The sequence below is a fragment of the Pelmatolapia mariae genome, linkage group LG18, assembly GCF_036321145.2.
Source record: "Pelmatolapia mariae isolate MD_Pm_ZW linkage group LG18, Pm_UMD_F_2, whole genome shotgun sequence".
In the NCBI taxonomy this organism is placed as follows: Eukaryota; Metazoa; Chordata; class Actinopteri; order Cichliformes; family Cichlidae; genus Pelmatolapia; species Pelmatolapia mariae.
In genome coordinates, this window is record NC_086243.1 from 28,723,078 (window position 1) to 28,740,154 (window position 17,077).

The following is a 17,077-nucleotide window of genomic DNA, read 5'->3' on the forward strand; positions in this document are numbered from 1 at the left end:
AGCGTTCCTCCCTGTCCAGGATGTGTACATCCTCATCTTTGAAAGAGTGTCCACTGGCCTGTAGGTGTAAATAGACTGCAGAGTCCTGGCCTGACGAGGTAGCTCTTCTGTGTTGTGCCATCCGCTTCGCCAGAGGTTGTTTGGTTTCCCCGATGTATAAATCCTGGCATTCCTCCTGGCACTTAACAGCTTAAGTAGGTTTACGGTACACGTCAGCTTTTAGATGTCCCCCATTACTGATGGAAATCTCACAGTCTAAGAAGGCTAACCTGTCACTTTTCATATCCTCCCTGGTGAATTTGATGTGTCGGTCCACTGAGTTAATGTGATCCGTGAATTGTGGTACGTCCTGAGATTTGATTTTCACCCAGGTGTCATCCACATATCTGAACCAATGGCTTGGTGGTGTTCCAGGGTAGGATAGCAAAGCCCTCTTTTCCACTTCTTCCATGTACAAATTGGCCACGATGGGTGAAACTGGGGAGCCCATGGCACACCCATGTTTCTGCCTGTAGAACTGACCCTTGTATGTGAAGTAGGTGGAATGAAGACAGTTCCAAAAGCAAACACACTTGGTCGATGCTGAGAGTGGTCCTGTTGCTGAGGTTGGTGTCATCCTGTAATCTCTTACGGACCACCTCCAACGCTTCCGTGACTGGGATGCAAGTGAAGAGAGATGTAACGTCGTACGAGGCCATGGTTTCATCTGCCTCCATAATGACATCTCTCACCTTCTCAACAAAATCCAGTGTGTTCTGGATGTGGTGTTCAGAGTTGCCCACCAGCGGGTTGAGGAGCGAAGCCAGAAACTTGGAGATGTTATAGGTGACAGAGTTGATCATGTAGACAATCGGTCTTAAAGGTGCACCCTGTTTATGTATTTTCGGTAAACCATACAGACTTGGTGTAGACTCCCCTGGGTACAGCCTGTGGTATGAGGTCCGGTCAATAGCCTTGTCTTGTTCTAACTGCTTCAGACAGTCTATCACCCTCTTCCTGTAGCCACTTCCTGGGTCTCGTTTCAGGGGCTCATAAGTATTTTCATCACTGAGTAGTGACAAAATTTTCTCATGATCAGTGGGTTTTGGTCAGTGGTTCTTGATCAACGGTCATGAGTACCATTCACAGAGTCAAGGAGGCCATTTACGTGAAAAGGGAAAGACCATCTCTGAATTGAGGAGGGGGACTGAGGGTACATCTTTCACCATCTTACAATGCTGTGATTGCAGCCGTTCCCCAACTCTCTGTGAATGGTACTCATGGCCATTGATCAGTGGTTGTTGATTAATGGTTGTTGATCAGTGGTGTTGATCAATGGTCATGAGTATTTGCATATTAATGATCAAGGAACTGATCTCCCAGCCCATTGTTGAAACTAGCCCAGTGGTGCTGGTTTCAGTCATTATGCAGATGTACTGTTTATAAGATTTGGGAAAACCTGCAGTCAGCTGAGACTGAAGAAGTCACTTGGATGAGTGACGAAACGTTTCTCCCACTGAAAACGTTACCTCCAGATGAACAGAGTCAACCTTTTGGGAGAGACTTGCACTTTATGTGATAAATACGCATTGTTTTGCATACAGCAACATCTCATCTCAGGACAATGACAAATACATTCAATTTCTTTAAAGCCTTTCTTTTCCTCAAATGAACAAATGCTGCAGATTTACAGTAGTAAACACTAATATTTGTTACTCATTTATAATATTTGTTACATGTCAACAATGTTGGAGTTATTGAGTCTGTTTAGTTTTATGAGGGTCAAAACTTCACACCCTGCTTCCAGATGTCTGACAAATGGAGAGGATGTTAAATCTGGAGAACTTCCTCAGTTAGTTTCCTCTGTCCCCCATCTTGATTTACGCTCTCATGTCTTGCCCTCCTTTTGCGACTTCTCCAGCTTCCTGCCCAAATTCCAGAAGGATGGCATCATCTACGAACGATCCTTCCTAAACATTACGGCGGAAGGAGGAGGGGGGGGGGGAGAGCAAAAACAGGTGTCACCTCTGAATAGGCCTTTACACGACCTCCCAGGAGCTAAATTGCTTGGCTGCCCCCTACACAAGGTGAGTATGACATTAAACAAAATGATAGGCTTTGTTAATGGCATCACGGTGCACGGATGGCTGTAAAACAAAAGGTTTAGCAGCTTCTTGTTTTGGCTCGGTGTTGACAGAAAGGGTGGTGGTTGAAATGATCCGTGACAACGCTCCGGGGTTGATGCGGAGTGCATCAAAATGTTGTAATGCTGCTAAAGGAAAATGAGAAATAACATAAGGTGCAGTTTATTTGCTCCCAAAAGGCGCTGCATGCGCAAACTGTAGAACCCAAAGTCTTTTCACTATTACATCAATTTAAACAATTAATTTGTTAATATTCCCAGAAGTAAAAAAGAAAAACAAAACGATTATGAACAGATTAATTACATTTGCATTTATATAATTCATGAAAAAACTCAAGAAAAAACATGTAGCAAAACAATCAGTTTCTGATTGCCCTGACCACACCAATAAATAAACTTAATCTAATTAACTTAAGACAATCAGAAAATGGAAAACATAAACAGCAGAAAACAAATTAATTGCATGATTGATAAGCAGACACATTAGTGAATGAGGGGGAAAAAGGTAAAAATGAAAGAATCCCTTTTTATAAACAGACTTGCGATTACATTTTGAAAACCAATTATTACTTCAATTAAAAACAGAATAAGCAACTAGAATAATTAACCAGCAACTTTTTTTTTCTTAAACTTTAGACCTGTAGTGCAGAGTTTTTGTCTCTATTGGGAAGTGAGATCGGAGTTTCCTTCCTCTTTTTTTGGATGCTTCCGGTGTTTGAACACTGTAGACTCAGACATGGTCTCAGCTGGATGAGCTTACTCTGTTGCTATTAGTTGTTGTTCCTATTAGTCGTTCAGCTGTGGAAAGCCAACTATTGCTGGCTGATGTGAAGCACGTGCATCAGTGTACAGATGTCTCCACAGATACTGGATTTAAAGCTCTGGAATGCTTTGAAGTTCGTACAGATTGAGACGGCATTAAGAGGCTTTATTGGCAATGTGGAAACTTGCTTGGCAAATGTCTATATATGTACAGGAAATACATTTACTGTATAGTCCCTCCCTTCATCATGCATTAAGAACTAAATTTAGTTTTCCAATTTGTGTGAGATTCTCTGAATGCAAATTTTTATTCGTTTACAGACTATCAGCCAACTGTAGGTTCCACACAAGCAGGTTTCTTAAAGATATGTCTGCATATAGCCGTTTTTGTGTTAAATATTTGTAAATGCAAAGTAGTGCCAGCACTCATTTGGACTATTTAAAATTTTCCACTGGCATTTTTTTAAACCTGGCAAACTGTTATGAGTAGGATACAGTGATGAAAGCTTTTATGTGAAACACATTAGCCTGATGTTTACGGTTAATAGAGATATGATTTAATTGAGGTTAATTCTTGCAGTGGAGAAGTGCCATTTCCATATTTCAGAGATGTTTTTGGAACTCATTATGCAGCTTTTGGCTGAGAACTGAAGCCGATGAAGGTTACACGAAGACGATCACCTTTAAGACGGGGGGGTTTGCTGGGAAGAGATCAGAGCTTTTCTTCCCAAAGAGGATTTTTGGAGAGCCTTTCAGCAAGGTGGTAGAACCGCAAGTACTGGAATTATTAATGGCAAACAGAAAGTGTAGTTATGTTTTGCGCAGCCAAGAGAAATAACTCCTTAATTACTGGAACTTGTCCATGGACATTCTCGACATTTGGCCAAAACATATTAAGGACTGATTGTTTCATTGATTATTATTATTATTATGCCCAAGAAAAACTACATTTGGTCACTGATAGCATGCTGTAGGAAAAAGGAAATAAATCTTTATGTTACAATGTGTTGCCCCATTCTGAGGATTGCAGCTGTATGGGAAGAAATATTGGGCCATAGTTGCAAGTCACTGAGTTAAACTAAATGCATGGAGATCTAAAGGCTTCAAACAAGTCAGGAAGTAATACGTATTCTGAAAGAACACTATTGGGTTTGACTCCTGCCCTATGGAAGCTGGGACAGGCTCCAGCCCCCCGATGACCCTGATAAGCACAAGTGGATAAAATATGAATGTGAAACTGAACTTAAACAGTTTAGAATAAATCCCTGGTTTTGTTAGTACCGTGTTAATTTTTCTGAGCTTTTTTACTTTCTAGAGACATTTTTATTGTTCATCTTTTTATGTTTATGTAAGTTTTTTACTTAAGCAACTTTATTTTTTTCATTTTATTTTTAAACATTTATGGTTTTGAACCAAATTCCATCCCTGGATAAAGGAAACCACAATATCCAACAACAGTATATAAGCCTAAGTATCCAGCCTACAAGGTATGAGCTGAAGCCTGAAAGCACCTGTTAGTTCTGACTGGGTCTCAGTGCACTGCAGTAAACCCTGGGAGGGCTGTGCATGTTCCATATTTCAGCTGTATTTGAATACCAATGTGGAATGAGACAGCTGAAACGGCATCCTGTGTTCTTGTAAATCCACACTTGTCAGTGCCAAATGCCCTCATAAATGCAAGCGTGAATGGCCGGGTATTCATGCGAGCTTCCTCAGTGAACCTTAAAGGATGTGGTCTGAAGGTTATCATCGACAGTCTGCGACTCAAAATTTCAAAGAAGAAATAAGCACACAAAATCCCTTCTGTTGTCTCACTGTGATCGTGGCATTGTTACACATGACATGTATAATTCCTTCTTAATGTCATGCTATTAACCCAGCAAAAAGAACAACTGCTGTGAATAATAAAAAAAACGCAGGATGAGGTAGAGGGATCAAACTGCTTCCAGCTCTTTTTCCTGTGTACCTATATCTTAGTTTCTCTCAACACATGCAGGCTGTTGTCTTAAGCAGCATTAATTGTATTTAGTTAGGATGTCACCTTTGGCCTGAAGAACAAAAACAGTAGCAGGGAGCTGCTCAACAGGTCCCCTGTGAGTCACAGTGGGAATAAAGTTGGACTTAATAACAGGAAACGCAGTGGTGTTTTGGGAGATTATCTCATTGTATTCACCAGGTCGGTTACACGGGGGGAGACAGCGCCGTTACCCACTAGCCAAATGTTTGTTTCAGTTATGTTTGTACATCAACTGCTACACCATTTCCCCCCACGGGAATGAATGATTTCATCATGTTATCTCCTCTTTATCCATCAAACTCTCTCAGTTTGTCTTTCTGAAAAAGACATCAGCAAGCAGCCCTGACAGGTTTGACATCTGACTGCAGAGTCCCTCATGGTTAATTGACGACACGTCTGATCAGGGTTGGGAAGAAAAGCTAGGGAGGTGGAGCGAGACAGAGGCAAGGCGAGGTTGTAAACAGGATGGAACAGCCTTTTGTTTTATTCTAAATTTGATATGTACAGGAAGAAGTGGCTGCATACATTTCTTAATAGATCATGTAAAAGTTTTCTGGAAAAAAAAAACCCAACAACAACAAACAAAACAATTGCACATCAGCATCTAATAACTTCCATTTCTTTTGAGATATTTTAAAACACATCGTGGTGCAGTATGGTTGAAGGCATATCAAACAGAGTACAAATACAATGATAACTGTCCGCAAGTGTTGGCTCTTACAAATATTAAAAGAAAAACGTTCAGGAAAGTGTACCCTTAATATGGATTTAAAATGTTAAAAAAAACAAAATCCACTGTAATTTGTGTGCTGCAGTGTCACTGACAGAAAAAAAAAATCACATCATAACCTTCTTTGTGTAACATTTTGTGATATTATCTCAGGCACTTATTGATATAACAGGAACAGCTGAGCAGCTAAATCCACTGTATTTAGAGCACAGGTCAAATACATCCTTCTAAATATGCTGGTCTGCAATTTGTGTTCACAGCAGGAACCAAACACTTCGGTAAAATAATGTGCGTAATGGAGAATGCTTTTACTCTCATCTGCACAGCTTGTGTCATTTTTTTGGTAAGTTTTTCATCAGCTTCATTCTCAGGTGGGTTTAAAAACCTTCAAACTGGGAAGACGCCCCCCTCCCCAAAATCAGTTTCTATCATTGCACCCATGCACACATAAATACGTGCACTGAACAATATTGTTAGCTTTGCTAAGTTTAAACCTGGAACAATGCAACTAAAGGTTCAATTTTACTTCATCTCACTCATTACCCTTACCAGGCCTGCATCTATCCCAGCAAGGGTCTTCATTAACCAGCAGGAGATAATGTTTATCATGCAGCTTCCCTCTGCATATGGAGATGGTGTGGGAGTGAAGGGTGATTATGCACTGCCCATTTGTTCTCTGTAGCTTTTTCTGTATTTCCCTTTTGTTTAAAATTTGACCCCTGTCCCGTTTCATTTGTTAGCTCGGAGGCAGACACAATCACGTCACAAACATTAGCGCTGTCAAAGAAAGACAAGATAAGAGGTTGCCACCTACGGCAGCAATTATAATAGTGGGCTGGTGGCAGTATTTTTTATTTTTTTTAAAGTATGTGTCATCGATGCCCAAGCGTTTTTTCCCAGTACACCTACAACAGCTGGCTTCAGTGATTAGTGCCTCACAGAAAGTTTTCAATCAGCAGCTGCAGAGTTGGGCCAGAATGGAAATTTTTATCTAGTCTTGCAGATATTTCTTGTTTAATTTGTTCCGGTTTGGTTTTTTTAAGTTCTGTTTCCTCATAAAATGGAGACCAACAACAACAACAACAAAACAAATCGAGAATAAAAGTCCTTCTCAAGGCTGTCACAGCAAAAACCTACGAAACCAGTTCATTTTGAACAGAATCAGTGGGTTTGCCAAGAGGTCCGACGTAAATCTGTGTGCAACCTTTTCATTTTCATAACAATCTTCCTTCAATTTTAAGCGGAGCCATTGGGAGAAAAGGGGAGGAAGACATTTGAATAAATCAAATGTAAATAGTTAGCTAACAATAGACAGTTCGACAGCAAGCAAAATAAACTGAAGCGCTATTGTGACTAGTGTGCATTAGCATTATTCCAGCCTGAAGATTGCTGTGGAATCTTCACCTGTGTCACACAAAACCCCTGCTGCCCGGAAAAGCCACTTCCATGGGAACTCCATGCAGGGCTAACAGCCAGATGACCCTCTCACCTTGCATAATGATTAATGAAAGCCCGTTTGTTTACTTGTGAGCCTGTGGAGAGATTCCATATTTGTACCAGCTGCACAGAGAAAGAGGTGGTAAACACGAAGTTAGCATAACCCACTAAGCCTAATTGCCATATTAAGGGAAACATTTCAGGATGGTTAAAAGGGAGTTAAAAATGTTTTAAACGTTTGTTTGGAAAGAACGGCTTCTTTCCTTCTTCTATTGTCAAGAGAAAAGTCCTATTTCATCGACTTATGGCAGCAAAAGCAAACTCAGAGCTAGACACTGCAAAATAACAACAAAATGATGTGCCAGTAAATAAGCTGTTTTTGTCATTTTGTTCTGCCCTATAAAAGCTTTTGGCATTCAGATTATCTATTGACTGATGCTTTTTTTAAAGTATGATAGCCCGTTTACCTGTTCCCTCTTTTTAAATTATTATGGAGAATGGGGCTGACTAAATGCTAACAACTGCAAAAAAATACAAAAAGCAATTATAGCAATTGAAAGCAATTAACTCCCAAGGACAGTTTTGCCTTTTGTTAAAACTGGGAAAAAGCTCCAGCTAATCTCACACTCGGAGGCTCGTTGTCTCTCTTCCCATCTTTATTCTGTCTGTCTTTTTTTTTTTTGGCTTTTATTCCACTCTTTATGTCAGAAGCCGGGCCCTCTGTCGATGCCTCCGGTGGCAGCGTTCTTTGGCTCTGGCAGGCAGCAGGTGGCTTGTGATGAAAAATTCAGTGCAGAGCCTGACTCGGGAGACGAGGAGGAGGGTGGCACCGTGTAGCAGGAGGAAGAGTAAGGGGAAGCGAAGGTGTGAGATGTGCAAAGAAGGGAGAGCAGGGGAGCAGAGGATAAAGGTAGGGGTGTTGAGGTAGAAAAAGAAAATAGGAGCGTAATGAACAGAGAGAAGACGAGAACAACGCAGAGAGGATGAGGGCTCCAGACAGACAGGCGGGCGGGCCGGCAAGTCAAGCCCAGAGCCAAGCAGAGGGGCCAGGCAGAGGATCAGAGCTGTCTACCCTCTCTGCCTGAGCCTCCTCCATGGAGATAACACAAAATATGAATCATTTATGAGGGGGTCTTTTTTATTAATAACACACACAATGCGCCCCGCTTTCTTTTACACACTTTGCCTTGTTTTCTGTGCTCCCTGTGGAGTACTGTGCGAGTTGTGTTGCTGTGGAGAGAAGACTAAAAGCAGAGAAAACAGAATGCTGATAAACACCGGCAGCATCTGTCGGGGCTGAACGTGACAGGTGGGCAGAGTCATCCGCGGGACACATTCTTGATAGTGAAACATGTACCTTGTCACATGCCCACATACAAAACCCACACAGAAACTTACGCCTCCCCGTGGGCTCAAAAAAGCGCCCACTCACTTGCCTGTCTGCCCATTTGATTGTCAGTACACGACGATGCCAGATCTCGATGAATCAGAGTCCTGGACGACTGCGAACAAGCTTCGTGTCCGTGAATGCAGAGAAGGCACTGTTTGTAGGAGGGTGAATGACTGACTAGTATAGGTCATCCTCACACGAGGACTGAACACAAACACCCACATACCGAGTACACTTCACAACTGTTTACCTATAAGATCACTGCTAAACTATAAGACCTCTAGGTTGTCCCCTGTCAAGATTCATAGTGTCCATTTTTCTTTCTTCAAAACAATCCCCTTGGCTCTAATCGTTTCGTTTGGCTCTTCATCAATCAGTCCAATGATGCTCTTCAAGAATAAAAAAGTCTTCCTTTCTCAGAACCCAATCTATTAAGCCTCGCTAACTGTGAAGGCGAAGGTGGCACGTCGTGTCGGTACGGCCCTTTAGGAGAGGCGGGGTCTTTCAGATGTGCCGTGTACCCCTCATAGCTGCTGTTGCCGGCACTTTCCTGCATTAATTTCCCTTTGGCTTCTTGCTCTCTGCGTCTCTGCTCCTGCCTCAAGAGCTCCTGGGCCTCCAGAAGGACTCTGGCATTGACACCGCCTCCACCTGGATAGCCGTTCCTGGAGCCCTGGTAGCTGGAGTACCTGGGGTTGTCCTTAGCAGTCTGGAACCCTTCACCAGGTGGGTATGCCTTATCCCAAGAGTCTTGGGAGATGGTGCTAGGGTTCTTCCTGGGTTGCCTGAAGTAGAAAGAAAAATACAGCAAGGGTAAATGTGAAACGGCTTTTGACATATTCATAAATAATTAACTCTAGGTTGTTTTTATCACCTCATTTTCACTCCCTATTTAGTTAATCACGCCATCAGCAATCTGGAAACCTATCAGTTTCCAGTCCTTGCCTTTGGATATCCTGGCTGTGACTTCCTGTTACATTGTCCTAAGATGATAGCTGACAGTTTCGATAGAGATTTCATCTTGGCACGTGCGATCCCTATTTTGTTCTCCACAAGGACCGTTTACCTGCAAGTACACAAAGCCTCCTCTCCCCTTCAGTCAAAGCTTTCTTGTCTATAGAGTCAAGATATTCATATGCACAATCTGTTTTTAGGGATCATGCCACATGTGGTTATTTTCTGAATATATTTGCCTACAAACTGACTTCATCAGTTGTAGCAAATGCTGCAATTCATAGTGTAGGTTTGATAACATAGAAAGGGAAGCACTTTTTGAAACTGAGTGTAAAATATAGTCTTATGTCAAAGTCAGCTTTTTTTAAGCTTTTACTCTCTGGTTCTTCTTCAGTGGGACTAAGACGCGACGTTTAAAGCTCTGGAAAAATCTACCACCTCGAGCGTTAGGTGAGATATTTTTTGTACAATGACTCGAAATTATGTCACGAGGTTTTCATTTGACAGATTTAAGAGAGGAAAAAAAGTTTACCGTCATTACGTTTGTCACTCCTATGTTTATTGCCATTAAAAGCAGTTAGTATTTTTAGGCTACAGCTAACTTCACATAGGCGATGCAAACATAAGGTGTAATGTTGCCATGGAGATCAGCACAGAAAACTCTTTTATTAAGGTGAGATTTAAGGTGGATTTATCTGTTCTGGGCCATTTTTCTGTCCGCTTTTCCTCAAAGGAATATTTTAGGGTGGATCCTGGATGGGTTTCTTTAAAAATCAAGAAGGGGCTTTGCCACATTATGCTTCTTTGTCGGTGCCCTTCCAACCATCAACTGACATGGTTGTATTACAACCAGTAAATTAACTTGACTGAACTGACATGATGGAACTGATTATTTATTTATTTTTTAAACTGATGTAATAATTACTGACATACCTGAAATTGAATAATTTGACTATGTATTTGAGGTAAAATGAACAAATATTCTCTCACAAAAACTAATTTTGGGTTTATTAACAACCGAACCTGTTACCTCCAGGCAAAGCACTAGTGTTTGGATTATTTTTTCTGTTGTTGAGAAAAAAAAATGATAGTGTCAGTAGCACAGGAGCCAAAACATCACATTCAATGAAAATGAGGCACCATTAGAGCCTCACAAACTGCCTCTGGGCAACTATCAACCCACAGCGACAACATACAGGGATACCTAACCATGTCAGAGTCTCCTTCCAGCACATTGGGCCCACGTTGAGACGGACTGAAACAGCCATTGGATCTGACAGACAGTAATAGCAGAGCATTGGATCTGACAGACACAAATAGCAGACCTTTTGCAGCTAGAAAAATGAGGCGACCATGTTGTCCCCTATGGATTCATACGGGCTGATATGCAACACCTGACACAACAGTCTTAAAGGCGCAGTTGGTTGTCGTGATTCTGGGGGACTGCCCTGGCCTTTATAAGAAAGATAGACAGACGGGGGGGGGTCCAGATGTGTGACATCACCTCTCATTTCTGCTTGGCTGGCCTCTTTGTGGCAGCCTTGCCTTTGTGTGTGTTTGTGAGCCTATACGATATGCATGAGTATTCCGAGTCTAACAGCTCCACCCGTTTATCCCGAGGGCAAAACGGGAGCAAGAGACATAGAAGACGGCGACACACAAAAACATCAATGGGCATTTGACTGTGAGCCATGCATAATTAGCAGGTTTATCAGCCAGCTGTGAAGAAATCGTATTATTCCTGTGTTTGGATTTCAGTAGGAAGAGGAGGGAAAAAAAATCCTTAATGAGAACAAAAAAGACCTTTTGTTTTTATTCAAGGGGGATTGAATGCGATTGGGAATGGATACGCTCCTCGATCGGCAAGATAGGAGTATATAGCCCAGGTTTATTCTTGCACACGCCTGAGCGCTTCCAATTTTCAGAGACAGGCGTCCCCGGGATCTGATTTCATTTCATATTGTTGACAAAGAGGCCAAAGCCGGTCTGCCTCCCTGCTGAGAAATGCAAACCAGATCACCGCCTCAGTCTTATGCTGTGCCAAGAGGGAGCGTGTACATGTGTGGTAAATACAGAGAGATGTATACCGTTCTGTATTCCACTCATGCACACAGTGAAGCATGAAGAAAGAGAGAGGGAAAAGGTGACAGAGTGAGACTGACAGAGAAAAGGGGAGATGGGGCAGGGGTGTCATGACATGTGGTTGCGACACCCACGCATGCACGCAGGCACACACAAGTAAAACCAAATGCCAGCTGTTGCAGCCAGCCTTTGGCGTTCCGAAATGGCATTACTTTGGCTCACAGATCAATGGTGCTGATCTGTGATAAAGATCCCATTCCCCATCATTATTTCCAATGGTGGCCATTTATTTTCACTCATGCCTCCTTGTTTAGGAAAGGGTCTCATCCAGAAGAGAACTGGCCTTTGTCGAGAATAAACGCTGTTTTTATGGAATGATACTGTTATTAAAAAATAAATAAAAAGCTATGCTCATCCACTTGACGCTCAACAGAGCCGTGACCTTCCAAATGGAAAATGTAAAGCCTCTGACTCCAAAGGATGTTATGCTTCTCAGTCAAACAATACTTAGTGTTCTGGAGAAACTGCAGCCGTGTTTATCCAAACAGAGCAGTTTATTAATGGAATTAGTGTAAAAGTGAGGGTATGCGGCCACAGGATGTTGCCTCTGACCGCTGGAGCGCGACGGTAGTTCATTAATCTTTCAGCAAAGCTGCCTGCAATATTTATCAAGGAAGGGATTTATGTTGATAACAGTGGATTAGAGTACTACGGTGAAGTAAGAGAAGATAATGTATTAAATGTTGTATATGTATGGTAAGTGTGAGGCGACACGCACCAGGATGTGTCTGCTTAAACATAGTTGGCCTTAAAATGAGTTTGAAGGAGAAATTACACAGATGGCTTCGGGAAAGGCGACAGTAGCTGTGAACAATGTTTTCCTTCTGGACTTTTCATGCTTAAAGTGAAGAATTAAAAAATATCCATAATAGGGTACTGCTATGATTTTAAATTAACATCAAATCTATGATTATAATCTCATTACTAGGTGTCATTGTTACTTAACATAGTTTTTTTTCTTTTTTAAAAACACAATACTGAGGAAGGGAAACGATCATTTTTATTTCCTGACTTTCCAAGTGCTTTAGCGTTTTTAGAGGGGCTCATTTTTACTCTACATATGATACAAATATGTAAATATATGTAATGTGTTCAGGGGTGCTGAAAATGTCCACCCTGGACGTAAACATTTCACCAAAATCAACCCTAAACTCACACCAAAAGCATTAAAGCAATAACCAGAACTTCTCAAATTTAGAACAAAAAGAATAGAGGAAAAAAAAAACACACCCACACCCCAGCACACTTCCTGGAACAAGAGACGCGCATCTCATGCAGATCAAAGGGAATTACATTAAGGGAGAGGAAAGCAATCATGTCATATCTTTGGAAGAGGGTAACATGATCTGTCCATCCTGACACTGAGAGTGTGTGTGTGCAGCTTTGTGGTCTGAAGCTGACCAGCTATGACCCTTTTTCTTACTCAGACGGTTTATATATGTATCTATAAATTTAATCTGCCATCACTACTGTCACTGGGCCATTACGATGAATCAGACGTAATCAGACAGGCGCGTACACGAACGCGCACACGTAAAACCGCACATGCGTCACTGCTCGAGATCCATTACACCGGATCTCAAACAGTCGCAAACTCCAGGACACTTTTCATATTAGACAGACGCACGAAAATCTCTTGGTACGTATCGATTGTTGAACAGAAATAAACATCAAACACAATCGTGTCAAGTTCTACATCCGTCAATCTTACCGCGGCAGGGAGCTGTACTGTCGCTGCGCCTGGGTGAACGAGTCTCTCTCCTCCTGCCTCTGTCTTTGCATCTGCACCTCGACCGACACCGAGTGACGGCCTGGCTGGCTGTACCCGCCTGGACCGTTGCTGCTGGTGTTTGACTGAAAACATGAGAGCGGCAGCTCAGTTAGAACTCAGTCTCAGTGAGAACACAATCACCGCGCATATAATCAGAGACATACTTTAGTTGTCTAGCTACTGCACTTTGATGCCAATCCACAGAAGATACTAACTAATGAATATCACAGAAAATGTCCATTGGGTTAAAAATATTGCATAGAAATCAAAAACATTATGTATAGAATGCAAAAGTCTTGAACCAGCCCTTTTGCTTCCAAGGGGCCACGCGTTCTTGTAATCTTTGTGGTCTTGAGCCAATGGTTCTTCCGGCTTTCTGAAGGTCTTTCAAAGTCTTTCTCTGGACTTTGGCTGCTTTTCCCCCTCATTTTCAATCCAGTCCTTGTATCATTCAAGCACCTTTAAAAGGCACCCAACTCGAGGAATGGGCCGGTGTTTTGTCTACACATAACAGACAATTTAGCAAAGCTGATTAAATTCTTTAGCTGAATGTGTAAAAGACTGCTAAAGATGAAACTATTTCACTGTGTGGAGTGTGTTCTTGAAAATAATTGAGGAAACTGATAAGTAGAGGACAAAAGAAGAAGGGGTAAGTCTAAAACACTACCTAGAGTAGATGAGCAGTATCTGAAAGTCATGTCCTTAAGAAAATGGGGCGGGGGAAGAGATCCAGCAAAGACCTGACACAGGACCTGACAGATGCATCCTGGCCCTTCATCCATCTACTGTTCACTGAAGCCTTATCAGAAATAGTCTCAGTGGAAGGGTGGCTGTCAACAAGCCATTCTTAAGGAAGGAAAATGGGGAGAAAGGCTGAGGTATGCCAAATTATACAAGAACTGGACTGACAATCTTATGAAGTGATAATTATGGAGGTGGTCAGGAGAGGCCGAACAGTGTGTGTGTAAAATACACTGGAGCCTCCGTCACAGTTTGGAGCTGCATTTCAGCCAGCAGTGTTGGTGATTTTGATCCACCACGCAGTACCGTCTAGAAGAGGGGTTGGAAACTCCAGGCCTCAAGGGCCGGTGTCCTGCAGGTTTTAGATACCACCCTGGGTCAGCACACCTGAATCAAATAATTAGTTCATTACCAGGCCTCAGGAGAACTTCAAGACATGTTGAGGAGGTAATTTAGCCATTTAAATCAGCTGTGTTGGATCAAGGACACATGTAAAACCTGTAGGACACCGGCTCTTGAGGCCTGGAGTTCCCCCACCCCTGTTTTAGAAAGTCTCTGATTCAGCATGTCACTGATGCCAAACACCAGTCATGGATTGGCCTCCCCAAACCCCGGACCTCAACATTACTGAAGCTGTGTGGATCATCTCGACTGAGAAAAGAACAAAAGGCAGCCAACATCCAAGAAAAAGCTTTGAATGTCCTTCTAGAAGCCTGGAAAACTATTCCTGAAGACTATTCAAAGAAATTACGTGGCCAAATATCGACTTTCAAGCTTGCTACAATTGTACCAACTATGTTTGCCTTAAATACTACATTTCCATTTGTGATTGTACATATTTCATTTAATTATTGACTGCTGCCCATTTCCTAGTAAAATATAAAGAAATGAGTGGTGGCTTGAGACTTTTGCACCATATTGTAACTAATAAAGACATTTTGTTTATGTACTATAATTAGATAATCCACAGATTTTAAAATTTGGTTAAAAAAAGATGTATAGGAAACTTACAGAATTCAGAGATATTCTGCTGATCTCAGTGCAGGACACTGTCTAACTGCAAATGTGTCACAAGTAACACAGAACTGTTTCTTCTCAGATTAGTTATGGACACAATCAACCTGTATCAAAGTGTTTTGAAATATAAATAAGAGCTAAAATGTCTTACCACCTTCTGTATCACCTTTTGTGGCTCTAACATGAGCAAAAGTGCTGCTGGAAATGTCCTTGTGACAAAGCTGAAAATTGTCAGTAACGATGTGTTGATCAGAGCGCTGCTTGTACTCATAAAAGCTAATATGACTCTGGGACTTGTGGGAGTTTTACACTCCCAGTGTTAAATAAATACTGATGACTTTTTTGTGTCCCGTTAAATATTTATGGGGCTGAAGAGCCTCAAGGAACGCAAGAAAGACTCTAATGTGCCAAAGTGTGAAGTAAGTAGAATAATTTCGTTTTTAATGTGAACTGATAATCACTGGAAACTCAAACTATACACATCAAATACACATACATGACACATGTATATACAGCTGTAGCTAGGCTACAAAATTGTGGTGAATTTCATGCTGTAAATATGCAAAATCCTTAAAGAAACAACAAAAGAGTTTTTGTTTTCTTGATAGGCCTCTCATAAATTAGTGTGGCGAAAACACCACATTGCCTGTATAATAGCACACATCAATACATATTTTTATGAAAATGGCGTTTTGTTCTGAAAACTAAACTGCCACCGAGTTATATTTGCACGGACATCTTGACTTAAAATAGAGAAAAGAGCACACGATCCCTCGGTACAAATTCAAAGCATGAAAATCACCACAACTTGGAGTTCGAGTTTCCTCACAGTAGCCCAATAAAACTAGCAGCCATCCCTGACACAAGATACCCTCGCAAAATCTCCCCATCGCACCCCTCCACCCGCCCAAGCCCAAACCGCAGACACTTACCAGCAGTTAGTGGGGCAGACACACCCTGAGCTCGTCTCTTCTCAGGTCAAAATGAAGGTGAGTCACACAGACAGACAGGGAGGGAAGGTGATGTGAGAGAGGAGGGGGAGCCATGCTGGAGACTCAGAAGGGTTACACAATGAGATGTGATGGATGTTAGTGGGTGTTAATGAAAAAGACAACACCTGACATCGTGACAGTCCTCCCCATACACGAACACCTCCTGTGTTCCTGTTATCGGGCTGTGGTAGGTATGTGCACTCAGACACAGACAGCTGAGATAAATTTCAATTTTGTGGTAGCAAATAGTTCATGACTGCATACAACGGCGTGATTCAGATATGCACATACACATTTTTACTGCTAAACTGTGAGAATTTCTTAGCCCAAAAGAGGTTGACTATATTGAAACAAATGCCTTCATATTATTTGTTGCCCCGGCATGCCTACAAAGAAAAGTATCAATATCTGTTCCCTAGTAGCGATACTTACAGGCAGGGGGAAGAAATAACCCTGACATTATGGCCTTGCAATTCCTCTCCATTTTTTCTTGGAGAGATGTATGTCCTAGGCTGCTGCAGTTCAAACGGGGATAATGGCACACATTATGATACACCGTCTCCTTAAAAGCACTCACCAAAAGAGACGGTAGCAGTTGCAAACTTGTGACAGAAGCTCAAATCTTGCATATTTTTGCATGTTGGTCCACGCTAATTTGCCTAGGAAAGTGTACACACCTGATTAGCGGATATTTCCCCCACTAATTCAGAAGTTGCAAAGGTTGTACCTTTTTAGCCATTCAGCAATCTGATAAATGCTTCATTTGGAGTATAATTAGCTTTTAACCTTAATCCCCTTTATTGCAACTACAAGCCTAATCCATATTCTTAACTTGATCGTAATCATAACCCAAACATTGTTAAAATATGCAAGGGCAGTGCAGATCATACTGGACCTCACAAAGGCATACACACAAGAATGCATACACACAGATCTCTCTCAGAAACCTCAAGTTTCACCTCGAGGTTCAGCCCACACTTGTACCACAACCCCTCTTCCTGC

General features: G+C 41.8%; 1 protein-coding gene across 4 annotated transcripts in view; it reads right to left on the reverse strand.

Annotated features, from left to right (window-relative positions):
- Nucleotides 1-5,379: 5,379 nt before the first annotated feature.
- pard3ab (par-3 family cell polarity regulator alpha, b) overlaps nt 5,380-17,077 on the reverse strand; it is a 238,652-nt gene continuing 226,954 nt past the window's right edge. For all 4 annotated transcript variants that reach the window (XM_063462892.1, XM_063462889.1, XM_063462891.1 and 1 more), the window contains 2 exons: nt 13,266-13,408; nt 5,380-9,243 (listed from right to left, as the gene is read on the reverse strand). In XM_063462892.1, coding sequence (XP_063318962.1) covers nt 8,850-9,243; nt 13,266-13,408 — 537 coding nt within the window. In that variant the 3' untranslated portion in view covers nt 5,380-8,849. The remainder of the gene's footprint in view (nt 9,244-13,265; nt 13,409-17,077) is intronic.